General features: G+C 38.2%; 1 protein-coding gene across 1 annotated transcript in view; it reads left to right on the forward strand.

Annotated features, from left to right (window-relative positions):
• Positions 1–13362, forward strand: part of SLC1A2 (solute carrier family 1 member 2) — a 136477-nt gene extending 123115 nt beyond the window's left edge. The window contains exons 10-11 of the mRNA XM_030560053.1: positions 4395–4626; positions 8692–13362. Coding sequence (XP_030415913.1) covers positions 4395–4626; positions 8692–8766 — 307 coding nt within the window. The 3' untranslated portion in view covers positions 8767–13362. The remainder of the gene's footprint in view (positions 1–4394; positions 4627–8691) is intronic.
• The last annotated feature ends 7060 nt before the right edge of the window (positions 13363–20422 follow it).

Below are 20422 nucleotides of genomic sequence, written 5' to 3' on the forward strand. Positions count from 1 at the left end.
AGAAGGAACTTCTGAAAGGAAAGTTACAGGATTTGTGTCCAAGTGAAAGACAAGCCTGGAACCTTCTCCCAGACTGGGAGGGCTCGGGGGTTCTTTGGCCTGACAAGGAACAGTTCAATCCATAGTGATAAAATTCAGAGGCTTAGCGTCAAGGCTTCAGAGAGAAAGAAAATGAGAAAAAGAGGAGGCATGTTCTGTATATCTTGTCATGCTGATAAAGCTAATGAAACATCCAGAGCCTAATTCTGACCTCGCTTATGCTAGTTTAACACCAATGTAAATCCATTAACTTCTGAGTGAGATCAGAATCAGGCTCTCTATTAATTGACTGAGTGATAGGCATAAATACAGGAGATGGATACAGGTGCAGACAATCATAATAAGCCTGATATCTGGAACTTGTCTGGATGCAAATCAATACAGTAGATATCTTTTAAGAATAGCAATTGTCCTGGCATTTCAGGTCAAATTAGAAAAAATCTTGTAAAAATGGCTCATCTTGTGAGCTTTTTACTGTTCAAGATGAAAGAAAAGATCACAAAATTACCTGATTTGTCAGGATTAGGCTGAAATCTCACAGAAAACAGCTTTCACAGTTTCAGAACACTCAAACCCAAACCTGAGTTTTGATTGGGTCTCAGCCTTGACTCTCCCTCCCCTCAAACTGAGGCTTACGGGGTTTCTGGATCTAGATCAGATCATATCTTCATTGGTCCCTCTCTTGTACAGAGAGATTGGGTAGAAAGACAAACACACAGAACTTTATCAGGCAAATTTTCCAAGCTTTCACAACTCTCGCAGTGGTGGCATTTAATAGGAAAGCATTATGTGCCAACAGCTGGAACGAATCCAGCATCATTAGTAGAGCTGGCTACTTTCCAACTGTGAGACTAACAAGCTTAGCAAATGCCATACCATGGGCCCAGGTACAGAAGTAGTTTGCATTGGGAAAACTGCTCAGATGCAACATCTAAAGCAGACACCTACATTCAGAAACACAACTGGTAAAATTTGCATGACATCTGAATCTTTTCTGTAGCTTGTGTAACATGGGTCTAAATTCAAAATGCTTAGGCCCACGTTCCTTGGGAAAACTGATATTTGAATGTTATTGCTTAGGTCTGCTTCTAGAATGTAAACTCAAGTAAAATGAGTGCCAACAAGATGAAGGCAAGTTAAGCATGTCACTTTTTGAGTCAGTGGGAGCCTTGAAGCCTCCAGTGCGGCTAACTTTGATTTATACAGAGTGAGTGGAATACAGAGTCAGACCCTATGAGCCTGATCCAACTCTCATAAAAGTCAATGGGAGTTGGATCTGATCCTACAAGAGAAATAACATAAGTATGAGAAATCCTTTCTTCAGATGACAGAATTTTTTTGTCTGATCACTGCTGACCCAGCCATCAGTCATGTACTGATTCTTCTGATCTTGACATTACTAGGTATTTTGGGTAGTCGGAAGAGAGATTGAGTCCTTCAACACTCCTTGTGTTTCCAAAATATTTGCTGTATCTCAGCAAAAGCCAGGCTGACTCCCTTTTTCAATCATGTTTCAGACTACATTGAAGTCGATATGTTGGACAAATAATTTACTAGGCCAAATTTTCCTCTTATTTACACTGATGCAACCCTATTGATTTCAGTGGAGTCATACCATTGTAATCAACAACATAATTTGGTCTATTGTTTTTAAGAATAGAATGAATGGAACCTTCTCTCTTCACCCATCCTTTCTGTCTGGATGCAACCAGCCTGGCTGAAGTCAGTGGGAGTCAGTGGGGCCAGGATTTCATCCTCTGTGTTTCCCTTAAGTCAATCAAGCCCAGTCTACAGTGAATAGTTCTGAAACATTGTGCTGTTTGCTTAGTTGAATGTCTTTTCTTGTCTACTAACAGACACAGATAGATTGAGGCATCTCCTTGCCTGTTAAATGTAAAACACACTGGAGCTATATTTGTGGATTCTGGTCTCCACCTCCTGTCTGGCATTCTGAGTACTCATCCTGGAGTGACATTAATGAATTCATTCAAGATGTAAGACTATTCACTCAAAATTATTCAGGCGTTCTATAATATTTCCATGGAGATTTTATTGCAGAGTTCAGTATATTTGATGGGTTTTGTTAAAAAATGAACCCTCTGCAAGTAATATTTTCTAAGTCTGCCACTTCCACTAGGGTTGGCATCAGACATGCATGGATAGACTCATAGACTTTAGGGTCAGAAGGGATCAGAATGATCATCTAGTCTGACCTCCTGCACAAAGCAGGCCACAGAACCCTACCCATCCACTTCTATAACATACCCCTAACCTATGGATGATAACTCTGTAAAATCTTTCACTCAAGCAAAGCAAAACTGGAGGGATTTTTCCTTCTATAATGTTTTGCTGTGAATATTGCCCATAAATGAAAAATGTTTTTCACAATTTGGTACTATTTTTATGAACATTTTGCAAAAAATTGCTGATATGCTTATGAAATTCCATAATTATGGTCTGACAACCATAATTGCCAGACATAATAGCAAAATAATGAAAAACACTTGTGAAAGCGATTCAATTGGGTTTCATAAATGTTTACACTGAAATTTTAATCAAAGCACTAAACATAAGTTTTACTCAGTCATGCATAAGGATATAAAATGATTAGTAGTAGTTCACTGATTTGTAAATCAGATTTAAACTTTTGGCACAGTGCTAAGTGGCTGTACAATGCAAGCCTAGTACCAGCAATATTAGAAAGAGCAGGGAAAAAACAATGTTGTCAAATCAATGACTGTCACGTGGAAAGGAATTCTACTGGCATGGAATCGTACATGCCTGCTTCTCTGTCATTTGATCAGAGATCATACTGCTCAATCTTCCTGTCATCCTCTGAGTAGACTTGGGTTTTTTGGAAATACATCTCAGCCTTTCTGTATTCCCATTTCTGATTGACTCCCTGATGAACCAGAAACCAGGACACCACGAGCACTCTTCCTTGCTTGCTGTGGGTTTGTTAGAGTAGAATTTAACAGAGTTTTCTGAAGATGCTTATGTCCAGCTAATATCGGTAGAGGTCTACAGATTTATTATTATTGTTTTTGGTTCACATTTTTGACCCTAAAAGGATGTCAAAGCACATTTCAAGTTAAATAGACATGCACAACAATATACATGGATCATTTCCTCTGCCCCTGAACCATAGCTGCCTCTTTGGGGTGAAATGTGACTTTTTAACAGTCCCACAGTGTTATTGTTGTCATTAACATCAGTGTAAAACAGGTGTAAAATAGCATCAGACCAGAATGAAAGCATTTTACATCTACTTGCACTTAATTTATACTGACATAAATGACTACATAGGGTGCAAAGGAGCAGCTCTAGTGTCTGCTATAGGCAGGAGACACGGAATCAAGGCACTGCAATGTGTTCTCACACAATCTCCCTTTAAAAAACTTGCACCTAAGCAGGTTTCTGGTGTAGGAGAGAATCTAGTCTTTCATGTTCAGAATCATCAGCAGTGTAAAAAGGATACTGGTCTAATGTCTGCAAGTGCCAACAAATATGTTTCCTTGTAAAGAAGCATGTGGGCCTAATTTGGCATCAGCTTGCAACCAGGAGGTTCTTATTACTGAAGAAGTGTCACTGGTTCATCATTTCACAGGTTATGACTTATATTTGATTGGCACATATACCTTATGAATACTGGCATACAACAGTGTGAACGGGCACAGTGCCACTGTAACAGCTGGCTATGCGTCTAGAGGAGCGAGAGAACCAGAATCCAACAGGAGCACTGAAGGTTTGAGTCCCATAGCGAGATTTCACATCACCTTCCCATAGTTTCCTCAGCTTGAATAAAGGGGAGAGGCTATTTATTTATACCAGTTGAGAGCTGGAATAAGTCACTAAATCTAAAATCATTTCCCCTGGTTGTGCAAAGAGAATTTTGGGCCCTGATGAATTCAGGTTAATTTACTGGCAGTGAAATGGGATGTGCATAGCGATACGAAATCTCCAACCCAAGAAGCAGGCACTTTACAGATATCAGCAAAATGCAAAATACAGTTTGGCTGTTTCTTTGTACAATCGCTCTGCCACATCAGGGAACCAGATCTGTGACTATGGGCATCTGTGCCATGAAAGTCTGTATATAGTTTCAGTTTGAAAAGTCCCCTGGGAAGGCATTTCTTTTCAACTTCTCTTGAAAGCTAAAATCCTTTCCACTCTAAAGATCTCATAAACATTCTGTAGCGGATAAATGACAGCAACAGCAGCACCTGCAATATTAGGCACTCCTTTCATCCCGAACTTTCCCCTTTCCCTAATAGTGAACTCCAGATAACAAGTGAGTCTTTCATGCTCCAGACGGATTTATCATTAACTATTAAAACTCTCTCTCTCTCCTGCAGAGACCGGATGAGAACATCAGTAAATGTTGTAGGAGATTCTTTTGGTGCTGGCATTGTGTATCACCTCTCCAAGGCAGAGCTGGAAAACCTGGATTCCCAGCATAAGGGGCATGAAGACATTGAAATGACCAAGACTCAGTCAATTTATGATGACATGAAAAATCATAGGGAAAACAACTCAAACCAATGTGTTTATGCAGCTCACAACTCTGTCATAGTAGATGAATGCAAGGTACCTTTCACATTTATGGATATAGAGACTTGTATATAGCAGTGCATGCTTTGTTTTACTTCATTTTTTAACCTGCATGTATTTTTTTTAAATTGTTTCACAAATGTGCTAGTCTCTGTGAACCTCAGACATTTTAAGTACGTTTAAGAAATTAAAGAATTTTTGCACTCTTCTTAAACATGGCATTTGAGGTGAAAAATCATATACAATGTTTACATACCAAAAACTAAGGGATTATGCAGAGTATTATGGAATATTTCAAAACACAGAGACAATATGGCTATCTACCTAGTTTCCTTTGAGCTTATTGCTACTCAAATGAAGGCTAGCTGTAAACCAAGTGCAGGTATTATTATTTGATGGCACTCTTCCATGATACGCCATAAAGAGACTCACGTGTTAAATGCACCATATCAGTGGTCGCTCCAGCACTCATACAGCATGTGTATGCTTTTCTTTCATCATAATTCTTGGTAGTCATTGTAAAAATACAAACTTTGCAATTTCTATCTAATCTTCACTGTAACTAACCTGGATTTTAAAAAGAAAAAAAAATGTCCTGATTAGAGTGAAGCGAACTTCAGAAACCCCATCAGTTGAATGAAAAGCTAGGTTGAGTGATTTGTGTATAAAGGTTTAGCAGACAACCAGGACTAGGACAGGCCTGATTAAAATCAAAAGACAATATTTAATTGAAAAGGGAAAAAATCAAAACCAAATTAAAACTTTTCATTTTACGGCCAATTTTTTCTTTAGCTGCTTCTCCTGTTCCTCCCACCTGATTATATATCAAGTGACCTGTTCCATAGTTTATCAAAACATGTCTAGATTGGCTAGTGAGTCAACTACACCCAGATATTTGTCCACAGAGAAAAAGAAAGCTTGTGGATTCTCTGGCACCTTTAAGTCTCCACAACAGACTTAGAATGGACACGAGACCCATCTCTAAAATCCAATTGCTAAGTTATCATAGACAATGGAGATGGAAAAGATTTATGATGTCATTTTCCCCGCCCCAAGCCAAAGATCATTCTTCACTGTACATTTTTTCAGAGGTTTGCCCTATCAAGGGTCAAATAACTTGTTTGAAAAATGGTATTTTCCCTTAAAGTTTTGAATAAACCAAAGCTTTCATTTTGCTTGACATTTTTTCATGGAATTTTTTAGTTTTTTGGTGAAGTTAAGATGAACGAAACTTTTCATTTTGAATGAAAAAATCATTTTGTTTTGGTTTTCAATTTTGGGGAATATTTTCCCCCTTTCTCTTCTCTTCCCATCTTCTCTTTCATTCCACTGGAAAATCAAGAAGAAAGGGAGGGGGAAGTAGAGTGCAGCAGAAAAATAAAAATGTGAAAATTGAAATAAAATGAATTTTTTATACATTTTGTTGTTTTTTCTTTTGAAAGGAAAAATATTGTCTGGCAATATCTGTTTCTTTTTAAAAGACATTTTTCATGAAAGAAAATCAACATTTTTTTTATCAGTTCTAGACTCGATTGATGGGGGTTTTTATCACTTCCTTTGAAAAACCATTTCACAGTCTGATAAAACTGTTCCTCTTCCTAAAGAGGTGGAAAGAACCAATTACCTTTGATGTTAGGATCAGTCCTGGGGTTTTTGGCCTAACAATTACTGGCTGATTTTATTGGATTTAGTGCTTCTAGGAAGCACCCGAAGATACACTAATATGGGCTTCAGTCTTACTGTGACACACTCTGGGCTTGATTTGAGAAGAAGTTCAGAACTTGCACCACTTCAGGACTTTTCAGGACCAGTCCCCCTTTCATTTAAAAGATACCAACAAGCCATAAGTTATTGACTGTGTCACAATCACTAAAATTGTCCCAAACACAGTGGGATTTTGAGGTTTATGTCATCATTTGCAAGTGATGCTCTAGTGACACGGTGACCAGGAACTTTTTAAGGTGGTATTTTTGCTGGATAGACCACAGAGAAACTGGATTGAGTTACAAAGGTTCCTAATTACAGGAACTCACAGAACCCAGGCAACAGAATTTCCCTAATTTGGGATTGCCTCACTTTCATCATGGTGAAGCTTGCTCTTTCCTCCTTCTTGCACTCTACCAATGCTGAGCTAGCCAGGTTTTCCCCTCTAATTTTCATTCCCCACCCCCCCACCTCACTCCAGTCTCTTTTAAGGACCTCAAAAGGGAGTAATGGATGCACTAGTCCATCCCCTCATTTTTTTGTCCACCAGTTAGCTCTAATTTCAAACACACCGATTTTGGCTCATTGCTTTCCAGTCCCACACTGGTCTTGTTTACCAGACATGAACTTAACACAGTTCTTGACTTATATCAGCAGGCATTTTTTGTTTGGATACCACTGACTCCTAAACTAGCAAAGTTCGACACTTATCATTGTTGTTTTAGGCTTACTCTTCATTGGGAGCTACATTCAAGTATATGAGAGGAACCTTGACCTAGGAAACACAGGACTGTCCTTGGGCAAATACTTGTCTGGCTCAGTGTCCTCAGCTGCCAAATGGGGATAATAATACTTACCTACCTCACAGCGGTGTTGTGAGGATTAGCTGATGTTTGTAAAGCACTCTAAATATGTAAAGTGCTCTACAACCACCAAGTATTTTGGTAATGATGATGATGCTCGGGTTTCTCTTCATATCGCATAAATCTTTTACCTTATCAGGCTCCAAATACCAAGGTCTTGAGCTTGAAGAGATATTTCCTTATCCTGCAGAATTCACTGGAAGGGAGAAAAGTTCGCTTCAACTCTGATCAAAGTTTTGAAAAGTTAATATATTAACATGTCATCTCTATTTACTTCCTGTAATAGACTCCAGATAATTCAAATCTGTTGTAGTCTTGTGCAGCCACTATATAAGCAGGCTATTTTTTATGTTGGAGTATAATGACTCTTATTGCATGATATTTCTCTATTTTTATGATCACATTTCACATTACTTTATGTGGTTTTCAGTTCCAAATGTGCTGTTTATTCTTGTAACTGCATGTGTTTCCCTTCCAATTATCTGTGAAAAAGGTTGGCTTTGTTTTAAACATTGGTGCATTTTTGTAATGTTTCCCTGTCCCAATGCTTCCATACATATGGTTTACCCATCATGTGGAATATCAGTCCTGTCTTTAAGTTTTCATATGAAGCTGAGGACAGTAACTTGAAAGGTAAGCTAGGAAAGAATAGGCCATCCATATAGAATTAGACGAAAGATTCCCATACCATGTAAAGGTCCAGTTCATTTTCCTCAGTCAAACAAAATACTTTAGCTTGAGGCCCATACATCTCCTGTTAAGGATCTCACATGGCTATTTTTCTATTGACTGCTGGGTTGTAACAAGGCAATCAACATTTCCCATGAACTGATAAACCAATATTGGTCTTCCACCATACTTATCAAATTAATATTGTAGCATGAACCTTTAAATGCTACAATGACCTTTTTTTGTTGTTCTGTGTACAAAATATAGTATTAAGAATTGTTTGACCTGATTGTAACTGAACCTTTCACATGCACGTGTAGAAATAGAGGCACAGTGAATGATGCTTTACAACATGTCTGTGGAGCAGCTGTTCTGCCATTTTCTTTGAAGTTTTTGTAATGTGTGTGTATATATATGTATCCACATTCCTCTATCATTCTGTCCCTTTCACATTCCTCCATATCCTCCAGCAGATGTCCTGCAGTGCAGATGCGTTCTATAGGAAAAAATTTTAGTTCAAGTTAAACTCTTCTTGCAAATTAGGAAAAGTCTGAAAGCGACCTATATGTGTAAAATATTTATGAAAACTATATGACTTCAAAACAGTGAAGGGAAAATAAAATCCAAAAAACATAAATCGTTGTTCACTCATGTTTTCTAGCCAATATTAAAATTATCCCCCCCCCCACACCTCTCCACACTTTGAGGACATTGTGAATTATGAATAAATATATATAAAATACATATATATTCACACATGGAGTATGTTATTCCTATAAATATCATACTTCTCCATATAACTCATAACTTTTCTTGTCAAAGTGCCTTGGCCTTTAAGTTAGATGTCAATGATAATTACTTGCAGGTGACACTGGCAACCAATGGCAAATCTGCAGACTTCACTCTTGTTGAGGAAGAGCCTTGGAAACGTGAAAATTAAGGAAAGCGAGTCCCATAAGCCCCTGAAGCTATCTTATGGTAAAAGATATCAAGATTAAAGAATATTTCTCTATTTATTTAACATCTAAAGTTTCTGCTTATTTAATTTGTTAACTGAAACTTAGCAAAGATCTCATAAAGTCATTGTAGCTACCATGTTTTTGCCAAATAGTGATCCATAACTATCTGTCTCACTTGTACTGTTTGAATGGATGCAGCTGGAGAATACTCTATGAGTTAACAGTTATGTTCTCATCAGACTCTCTCCTTTGCTCAAGATGCAGAAAATGTAGATGCTGCAAAACGAAAAGATCAAAAAGCCGGTATGACTTTCTCCAGGGACTCAGGGTAATGAACATATAGTATCATATAAACCTTAAATTGTTCTCAGTGTCTCTTCTTGTGATGTATGTACAAATCAGTACTGCAGTGTACCTTTGGTACAGTCAACATTGTGTAACTACACTATTTATTTTAAATGTCTCTAAAGGTTTTCTATAAGTTTTATTGATAATTAGTAGCTGGCATGGGGGACTCAAAATTTTCATCTTCCCAGGTACACTTAAAATTAAGTGTCTCAAATAAATATTTCATTTAAATTCACCCCAGGCATAACTTTATTAAAATCAGTGGAGTAAATACAAAGGGCCAGATCCCGGGCCTTTCAGATAGCACCAGATTCTGACGCTCTCTTCACATCAAATAGGAGCTTACAGCCCATGTAGTCCCTCTGAAACTATTCAAGGAGAATGATGTTATTCAACTTAAGGAAGAGCACCAGAATCTGTCCCCAAATGATTATTGAACATTCTTTTTGTTGAGGATAAGCAATTATATGTAATAGGGTGTTAAAATGTAATGGTGCTTAGCATACGTAGGTTTGTTAACTAAGCTAAACTAAATGTATATTTAAGACACTTAATTTGAAGTGATAACTATTTTTCTTCTCAATTACATCTTAGATTTGAGCCAATGAGCTAAATCCTAAAGTCATTATCTGATCAAATTTTGCATTGAAGTCAATGAGAATTTTGCCAGAGTTAGGGCTGAGTGAAAAGTAAACCAGGACTTCAGGATTCAGTCCAATACATTGAATCCCCATCTCTCTATTGTGAATAAACAATTTGTATAAATGTCTTTGATGTCAGACAAGTAGTGATTCTAGACCACATGGCATATGAATAAACAAGGCAGAGTTTTGTCAACACAGTATAACTAATTCATTCATCTGTAAGATGTAGAGGTGCAATAATCATTCTCTTAGGTTGTTTAAAAGGTGCTTGTTAAAAATCAGTGCTTGTAAAGACATAGGTGTAATCTATTATGAAATTAATAATGTTTTACAGCAAATCTGAGCCAGGTAGCAGTGGGAAACTCTACCCTCTGACCAAAACTTCTGTGATGTGAGTGTTTCTTAAAATGTTCTCTGAGCTGTCCAGCCTATGAGCTTATAATGAACCTACCTACAAGGTTAGATGGGAAATGAAGCACATATGCTTCTCTCCATCCATGCACAGTGCAGTGCTGCCATTGATGTAAACTGGAATAACGTGTGCATGTAGAGTTTAAACAATAATCCAGTCTAGTTTTGCTAATTTGTATTTGTGTTAGCTTTCCAGTGAAGTCACTGTGAGCCCCTGCTAGTAAGGACTGCTCACCTGTTTAATGGTTTGCAGAATCAAACCTATAGTCAACATATTCACCATTCAAATATTTGTAGCTGTGCAGTATTTTCCTTGGGAACATTGGTGCTCTTTTGACATCCCCTTTCTGCCTCACTAACTGAAAAGTCCTAAAGAATTTAATAGCTATTAAACTACTGTGGGTTCTATAGACATTATTCTGACAACCTGAAGAATTTAATAGAGAATTAGTCCTTTTCTGTAGGTCCTTTGGAATTCTGTTCCATCCTGTTCAACGTACTTAATGGAAATTGTGGGTACACAGAACTTCTCAGGATCGGGGACTTAGTCTGGATTTGAAGAAGAGTTCACTTCCCTGATGCCCTCAGAAAGAGATCAATTGCCCAAGACAGCTGCAACACTCTCTAAAATGAACTCTAACATTTGGGCTGTTGGCTCACCTCACATGAAAGTCACTGAGAGCTAAGTAGCAATTGTATAGGGTGACCATATTTCCAAAAGACAAAACAGGACACCCCCAGCTACTCACCTGTGGTCCCTTTCCCCCCATGCAAGGCTGTTCCCCATCACAGGTACCCGGCAGCGGCCACCCACAAGGCTGTTTTCTGGAACCCTGCAGGGAAGGGTGGCTCCCTCAGGAGGCTATTGCCAATCGCTGGAACCTTGCTGCCCTCCACCCACCCAGCTCAGCCTCCTCCCCCATGACGGGCTGGCATATCTGATCTCCCCCTCTGCACCACACCCTGCTTTTTTTGGACAAAAGCAGGCATTTGTCCCATTTGCTCTTGCCAACTGATCAAATGTGTCCTTTTTTCTTTTTTTTTTTAAAGTCAGGACAGGGCTTAAAAAAGGGTCTGTCCCAGCCAAAATGGGACGTATGATCACCCTACAATTATACCAACTAGAACATAGTGTTCGTCATAGTGTAGAGCTTGGGTTCTCAAAGGTTTTTCATAGCCTGGCCCATATTTTAGAGAGTTGGTCTCCTAAACCACTTCCATCCTATTCATAATAATCTAACTTCTCTGTGGCAGCTACAGCAATTGCCTACAGAGAAAGGTAATATTAGGAAAATGTTTAGTATATTTTTAGCTATTGTTTAAAGCAATACGATAGGAAACGGGTAGGAAAGCCAGCACCAGGTGACTAAGCTGTTCCACACAGTTACCTATTGAGAACACTGGTTCAGACATCTTTCCTTACACTTATCTCCTTTGGACATATTGCCCTTTAAAAAGTAATTCTTCAGATGGGACTAGAGAAGGAGGAGGTGAAAATCTAGAGTAACTCCACCCTCGTACAGAGAACAAATTTGGGCCTTTAGTTTTGACTAAAAAGGCACACTGTAGGACTTTTAAGTAAGACTTTATAGTTGCAGTAACTCAGGGAACTTTCAAAGATAATTTCAATGTCACTCTTCTACTTATAATATAGAAATGTGCTACTTATGGGAAACACTTTGGCTATCCTCCAGGCTGAATTCTACCATGTAATATTTAATGTGTAGCTATTCTGTCACCGTACTGAATATAACCATCAAAAAGCTTTCCATTTCTTGGGGGAAAACTGTAACTCATACTTGGCTTGTAGTTGGTAATTTACTCATTCCACATGAGGCTGGGTTGCTGCTTAACTAAACAAACAAGAAAAAAAACCCAGGAAATAGCCACTCGAGCTATTGCAAGTTTCACATTTGAGTGGATAATGTTGTCACTGTCACATCTTCCTTTAGTCTCATTATTTTGCATTTGGCCTTCGATGTTCTCTTCCTTTACTCATTTCCCCATTGTTTGGATGGCGAAACTCAAGGATGAGCACAAGATAAAGCAGCACACACGCTCTTGAGTTATTTCCATGTGAACTTAAGTTTCCTTCTACAGTCATTTTCTTTGCTCTGCTCTCAGCTATTCCCCTGCTGCTTACACAAGTATGATATATATGTGCCCTCTAGAACACTGACCTCATCAGTAGAATATGGAAAGCCTTGATCCTGGTAAGCATCCTTAGTCAGGAAAGCATTTAAGCACATGGTTAAAATTTAGCAGCACATGCTTTTCTGAATAGGACTGTAGTTAAGCACTTGCTTGAGAACTTTGCTGAATGAGGGCCATGATTCTGTTAGGGTTTTTTCTGTTGCTAGTCTTCAAGGCCCAGTGCACATTATAGTTACCTTGGGGAAACAGTTTGCTTCTGAATTTGTTCCTTCTTTGGTACTCCTCCTCCAGAAAAACAAAGACGGCACCAGCACTTTGTATAAAACAAGAAGTTTGCACAGGTCTCATGCATTAAGATGCCCCTGTATTTATGCCAATTAGACAGTATTACAGTAAGGGCCCCTGTCATTTAAAACAGAGAGACTATTTTTGTTTCTTTGGAAAACAGGGACTGTGCCTGCAAGATGCTGACCACTCTGAATTCCCTTTGGGAACTGAGGATGTATGCTTCCTTCCAGGAAGCACTTAGCACCTGGCAGCCTGAACAGAGCCTGATCAACCCATCTATATGCACTAAAAACTCCCATGAATTTTAAGATGGAGAAGGATTATTATTTTTCATCCTTCACCATTCCAGAGTAGTTGATAGTAATACATTGTCTGTTCTTAATGCTAGCTGGAGACTTTGGCCCCGATCCTACATTGTTGGAAAGCAATTGGGGTTTCATCATTGATTTCAGTGGGAGCAGGATCAGAGCCTGTACTTCATGTTGAGGACCATATTGTCTTATCTGAAATGATCTGTTTTCAGTTTCTGTACATATAGCAATCTCAGTCATTTATAATTATAAATACACCATCATTCCTCCACCTGCAAAGACCAAAATGTGGACCACAACATGAGAGACAGAAGAAAATCTATGTATGCTGTAAGCTAAAATAATGAGGGAGGGGAGTGATAGCTCAGTGATTTGCTAAACCAGAGTTGTGAGTTCAATCCTTGAGGGGGCCATTTAGGGATCTGGGTCAGGGACAGTACTTGGTCCTGCTAGTGAATGCAGGGGACTGGACTCAATGACCTTTCAAGGTCTCTTCCAGTTCTATAAGATAGATATATCTCCATATTATTATAAATTCATTCATAAATAGGGCTATTGTGGGAGCTTGTTTAGTCAATGCTGGCAGGTAAGCCACAGACAATAATATGGATTCTGATTAAATTGATTGAATGGTCTGTGTTGTCAGCTTCTGAAAGCTTTTTAAAGTCTTGTAATATAGAAGAATCTAAGAAGGGTCAAAGTTCAACAGTGGCCCCTCCCATCTCCTTCAGCCAATGGGGAGAGACTGCAATTCCTTCCGCCTGATCTCAGTGAATGATCTTTTCTTGGTTCTCTAGCTGATGATGCCTCCCCCCATCCAAAATGTCTCTGCCAATATGCCAGAAAGGAAAATCACTTCCCATCCCCAAATCCAGCAGTGAGTTTAAACCTCTGCCTCTGAATTCAGATCACTGTCATTAAACTGCTGATCTGTTTATACACTGAGATATAGCTAGTGTCCATTTTTGTCTAGAATCCTAGTAAATGGACTCTGCCAACACCTCTGGGAACCCAGAATTCCAAACACTACAGGGTTTTAAAGATCCTTGAGCAGTATAGATTTCTGATTTGTTTTCCAAGATGGGTATCATCAGTCTTTGGGTTGGTACTTTGATAGATGCTGATGTTTAGCAGAGCAAACTACTTGTCTGATAAATAGAAGCAGCAGCAAAAAACAACAGAGCTCAAATGAATCTACTCTGGTAACTGCCTGTATTTTCTTTGCTTTCCCAGCCTCATGCTGTTAAATGATTCCTGTTGCAGCAGCTCAGCAGCAATCAAACAGTTTTCTGAAAACAGCATCAGTTGCCAATCTAGCCTCTGACTTCTACAACCTCTTATAATGCCTTTAGAAAGGCTTAGAGCTTTAGTACCAGGCCTGAAAACCCCTATTATGAATATTTAAAGTACATCTCTGCTCATCAGATTAAGTCCCATTTGTTCTATTTTTGTTTACTGCATTTGGTTTTACTCCAGGAAGCACAGAAAAATAAATAAAGGCAACTTATAAAAATATGCTGCAGTATTCTACTGTACCAAGCCAGAAGATTACAGTTGAGCATATTACTGTGACTTCTTGGGCCATTATTGTAATATTTGTCTTGTGAGTTATTGTCATAAGCATATAGCACATTGGGACAAATTTTTCTCCGGTGTAACTCTACTGATATGAATGGAGTTACACCAGGGATTAATTCTGCTGCTGCTGCAGTAGCGTGATTATTATTTTTAGGCCATCTTATAACGTTCTGTTGAAACTACTGCTACACATAGATGTATTATGAAAAACATAGCTTTGAGAGTGATCGTTTTCAATCACGCTCATGATGATGAAGAAAAGACTTTTATCTAGTTTTGTTTGGCAGAAGAGTGATGTACAGATTATAACTACAGCCATTACAAAAAGCAACTGCCCTGCACAACAATGTTATAGAGCAAGGGAAGGGAGGATAAGGAGGATACATGAAACAAATTTGCTGAACTTTGCCCTGAGACAGTGTTCAATTCTTGCTCAATATTCACCAGAAGCAATATTTTGTAACATACATTTTTCACCTCTCCAGCAATCTTGCATTCCCCCTACACACACACCGGAAGGGACCAGTCCTGCAGTTCTCAGCAGACTCTGCCATCCTGGTATTACTTAGGCAAAACTTCCATTATAGTCAATGTGCCAAAGAGACTGCAGAATTGGGTCCACACTGATAGTTACCCTTTGCTTTCCTCTATTTCTTCCTAGGCCCTTATTTGATATTGAATTGAAATCTGTTGCTGTAATGAGCCAGAGTGCTGTTACTTTTCACTAATGCCCAGGCACTGAGAACTTGTTTATCTGTGGAATGCATGGGTTTAGTGACACAAGACTCTTTAGAACCAATCCCCAGCATTTCCTCCTACCTAAGAGACATCTTCATCTGGTAAATTGAAACCTGACAACTTTCTGCCACCCACAGTTAGAATACCTAATGCATATGACAGTGATGCATTAAAAACCATGGTCACATATAAACCCTGAGTTCTATATGGTAACATTGTTTAAGCATACTGTTGAGGCACTGCATAGGTTTTCTGCTAAAGATGCCATTCACCAATGTGCTAATGAAGGGTTTGGAGAGGCAGGGAAGCATGATATTTCTTACATCACTCAGCTTTTTGGTTTATTTCCCCAAATCACTTATTTGTCTATCTAGGTTCTTATATAGAGATGTCACCTGCCGTTGTTGGAATATTTAATGCTTCTAGTTTGATTTTTGTAACTAAAGATAGCACCGAGAGTCTTCAATATTTTTAAGAAATACTCTGAGATACTCAGAGAGGAAACTTACAAAATTATGTTTCATAGATAGCATCACATAACCTAGATGGTCTAATTACTGCATAGAGCTTTGTACATAAATAGGATACTTCAATGGGATTTTTGTATTGTTCCTTTCTATTTGTTTTTTTCTACAGTTTGGAAGACCATTTGCAAAGCATATTTACAAACAGATTTTGCAGTCAGTACTGTAGATTCAAGTATTTCCATTTTTGGCTTCATGTAGGCTTGTAAGTTCTCATGTACTGCAGGTTATCTTTCCTTCTTAAAGAATATTGCAACAAAACTATATAGCCTTCTTTCCAAACTATCCTGCTTGCTTTCTTAATGTATCCAGTTTATACTCTAGTGTGAACTGTAATGTATAAAATGCATAAAAAAGCATTATACATGTAATTACACTTGTTAAATATGGTGTGCTCAAAACTGATTCAGCCATTAATACAGATTTTATGGGTGTGTACTACAATGTAGATGGAACTAAATTACTTAGTATTTTCTTAACAATATTTTATATATGACCATATAAGATAAGGGAAAAAATTCTTACAGATGATCCATACCTAAGAGCAAAACCAGTTTTCTAAGAGCATTTTAGGATTGATATTTTTTTCTGTATTTTGTTTAATAAACTAAGAAAAGCAATTTAGTGATGAATTATAAGCGAAGCACAAACTGCAATAGGAATTAAGAATTTTGAGGTGTCCTTAAATGCTGCAGTTCACTATGGAACACTGTATTGTTATATCCTAAACAATCGTCTAGACTGACAGTTTTATGGATTGCTCAGCCCTTAATAGTGACATCTGACATGGTTTACCTGGGCCAAACCCTTAGTTGTTTCTCAGGGTCAAATCCTGAATAACTGATTTACCCACAACTCTTGGGTTGCGAGCTGGAGATCTGCATGTGCAAGGAGTACAGGATCAGGCACCCAGTCTATCTTACTCAGGCAAAACTTGTATGAGTTTGGCCTAGGTAAAGGATTCAGTATTGGCCTCTTAGCTTTGCCTTCATGTAAATGGACCAATGGCACAACAATGGGACCACTTTAATAGGGTAGTGCTATAGCAATACCTCCTGCCTTCTTAAATAGTTATAAGAAAAACAAATGGTATATTTTTGACCAGGACAAGTGGGATTTATTTTTCTTTTATAACAATCAATTCTTGTTAGGCAAATACCTGTAGCACTTAAGGTCATAACATTAATGAAGCATATTTAATTAGTAAATTAAAATGACTACAGTCAATTGCTTAGTTAAAATCAACAACAAAAATTACATCGTGGAAAATTCTTTATGTGGTGAATCAAACACATGGCATACAATTCAAGACAAAAAACCATGGAATTGAAAATGTCACCTGTCCACAAAGCAGATACATTTTCAGAAATTTGTTGTAGGGCCCTGGTAGTCTCCAGAGGTTTATGTGGGTAAAATATATATATTTGTGTATTGATGTGCCCTTAATTTTTAGTATCCTTATATTTTTTAATCCATCATATCAGGTATTCTCTTAATTGGAGTTGAAGGTAGCATAGTGTGTAGCTGAAGTACTAACAGCTGTCAAAGCATGGACTCCTTATTAATACCAATTTTTATACATTGCTTAAGCATGATGATCTGTGCCTCTCCTCACTTTGTGTAGATAACATGGCTATCTAGGTGTAATTTCAGTGAATGTGCATTGAGACATAGTAGAATATTTGATCTCTGTTTTGAAAAACTCTTTTCTGGTTGTTTTTGGCTTGGTTGTCTGGGTTGTGTTTATTTTAGACATTTAACTGAATAATTTCCATGGCTTGATAATTGGTTTTCTATGTTCGTATATAAACAACATTTCAGTGCATGTCTTGTTTTGATAATGGTCAAATCCTATATGCAGCCCACTCATTGTAAATATGTTATTGTTAGTTTTCAACTATCTAACCAGCATTGCGTATGAAATTCCCTGGCACTCAGTGAACGTGATTGCAGTATGGATTTGCTGCACTGTGAATGCAATAGTTAATACATTATGAATTAATGTGCATGTAGCATGATGAATTTAGTTTAGGAGTAGATTCTTCTTGTTCACTTGGCATGTTGGAACTATAGCAACATAAGGTTGGTAAGTCACCGTGTAAATTAGCACAATGGTCAGAAGGAAAAATTAGCTTTACTGTACTCTCCCTCTGGGCACCATATCATCTTTGGCAATATGCATAGCTTACAACAAGGAATCCATATTTGCACAGCAGAGTTTCAGGATTCCTCTGACTCACTTTCAGTTACTCATTGACTGCAGCCTCCAGTGAAGAAACTACAGTCAGAAGACAATGACTAAGCCTGACATTTAGTCTTAAACAGAAGCACATGCTTGACTGCTTACTTTATTATGTGCCCTGGAATGCAAAGCATGAACCTTTATTTCATCTCTTCTGTAGTAACAATCTGAGAGTAAGATTTACAAAACCATAAGTACATGGGTGGACTAATGCTGTTTCCATTATCAAATAAGGATATTAATGGATATTGAGAATTAAGCACAAAATCAAGTGGATGTCGGTTGTGCAAAAAGGACAAAAAATGTTCTTTAGTTAGTGTTCATTTATGCTTATTTGATTTGCAAAATTATACATCCCATACAATGCACATATGGCAAATATATATAATGGCAGGGATATTGTAAAACCTGTGCTATAAGTCATGTCCATGAGCTAATAACAAAAAAATCTTCATTTCTGGACCGAAAACTGAAAGTGTTATGAAGTGCAACTGATGCTCAGTAGATCTGAGACAGCTCGGGAGAGATGCATCAAGCCAATTAGTTCCTAGAGACAAGGGTCCTGATTCTTTCACAGCTGAAAGTAACTCCGTTAGCGTTAATGGAGTTAAACCAGGGTGAAACTGGAATGAGTTCAGAATCAGGCCCAACCTGTGGGGGATGTGTGGTTTCTTATGAGACGTATTATGTTTCTATTCAAACTGCATGTTCCACAGTACTGCATGTCTTCCCTCCTTACTTCTAGCCCTTACATGTTTCCTCTCAAGAGAGACCCACTCACTAGCTAGGATCCTTCATGTAAAAAGAACCAAAACAAAAAAATAAGCTTGATCTTTTTCCTTCGATTGTAAATGTTTATCTGGGACTTGGAGTGACGTATTGTACAGTATCTGTAGCACATTTTGTTTGAAGACTAATGAATGCAGAGGATAAAATTTCTACTAACTCTGGGCTCCTTTCTTTTATAGTGTAGTAGGAATGACTGAGTAGATTTTATATAAGTATCTCAGACCTTCTCTTCCTTTCAGTAATACTTTAGCCATTTGCTTTAAAAGCTTTCTTACTGTGTGAACTGATTTCTGTAACTTTCATGTATAAAACAAACTGGACATTCTTTATATACTGGAAATAATCAGTGAATACAATAGTTCATTAAATGTTGTACCTTTTATGTATATACCATCAATAAATGTTGATTCATAATTCTCATGGTTGATATTTGTGTGCATCGTACACCAATTCATTTGTTGAAACCACAGCCTAAAGGTTTCTCCTTTCCACTAAAGAATTATTATTTAAGGGCCACCTTGAATATGAAGTACTCCAGTTATGCACAGAACAGATATAGCACAGTGGGAGTAGCAAGCTCCTCCCTGCCCTGCTAATGCATCTAACCCGCTCTGGATTCACCACCTTTATGGCTGAACAGTTACTTCACTCTCCATGCCCATTTAATCCAGTGCTTGGCCAACAAAGAGGTGGGGGTGAAGCTGCTAATGCCAATAGTGAAGGTGTTTCTCATGATGTGGGCAGCTGTTTAGTAGGTGACAGACTGAGATCAGCCACTCCAAACAACCCCACCCCCCCATTCAGTTACAGTTTGCTAAATCTAGGAGGCCTCGGGAGCACTGAAAATCCTTGAGCAAAAAATAATGTGATTCTCATTCTTTTAATTGAATGTCTGTATACCACAGCCATGAAGCTGTAGAAAGGCTTAAGACAAAATTTGTCACCGGAGCTGTGAATACTTGAAATTATGTGAATCCCCAGCAGTTCTCAAACTTTTGTACTGGTGACCCCTTTCACATAGCAAGCCTCTGAGTGGGACCTCCTTATAAATTAAAAACACTTTTGTGTATACCTAAGACCATTATAAATGCTGGAGGCAAAGTGGGGTTTAGGGTGGAGGCTAACAGCTTGCGACCCCCCCCCCATTTAATAACCTTGCAATCCTGAGGGGTTCCAAACCCCAGTTTGCACGAACGATTGATTGGTGGAAGGTTGAGTGCTCATGAGAATGTGTTCACCTTGTGCCAGGAATCATTTTATGGCCTTCTCGATGTTTGTGGCAGGGCACAGAAACAAAGTCATGTGACTTAAGTGCTCAGTCGATTTTTATTGCTAGTCACCTCTGCTAACCGCTACTCCCATACGGAACTAGTTATCATTTCTTGAATATGAATTTGAATAAAAATGAATGCTCTGATTGGCTTTCTATTCTGAACTGTGGAGAGTGGATCTGTATTTGCCTAAGTATCAGAAATATCAGTCCATATCTGTATACTCCCAATATTTGTAGTACATAAATAGTACAGAAACATGAGTGTTGTTTTATCAATATCACACTCCAGGATGTGGAGTTATACCAAGATACACACACGTCTTGGTAGGGGCAGGGG

Source organism: Gopherus evgoodei, chromosome 4, assembly GCF_007399415.2.
Source record: "Gopherus evgoodei ecotype Sinaloan lineage chromosome 4, rGopEvg1_v1.p, whole genome shotgun sequence".
NCBI classification, from domain to species: Eukaryota; Metazoa; Chordata; order Testudines; family Testudinidae; genus Gopherus; species Gopherus evgoodei.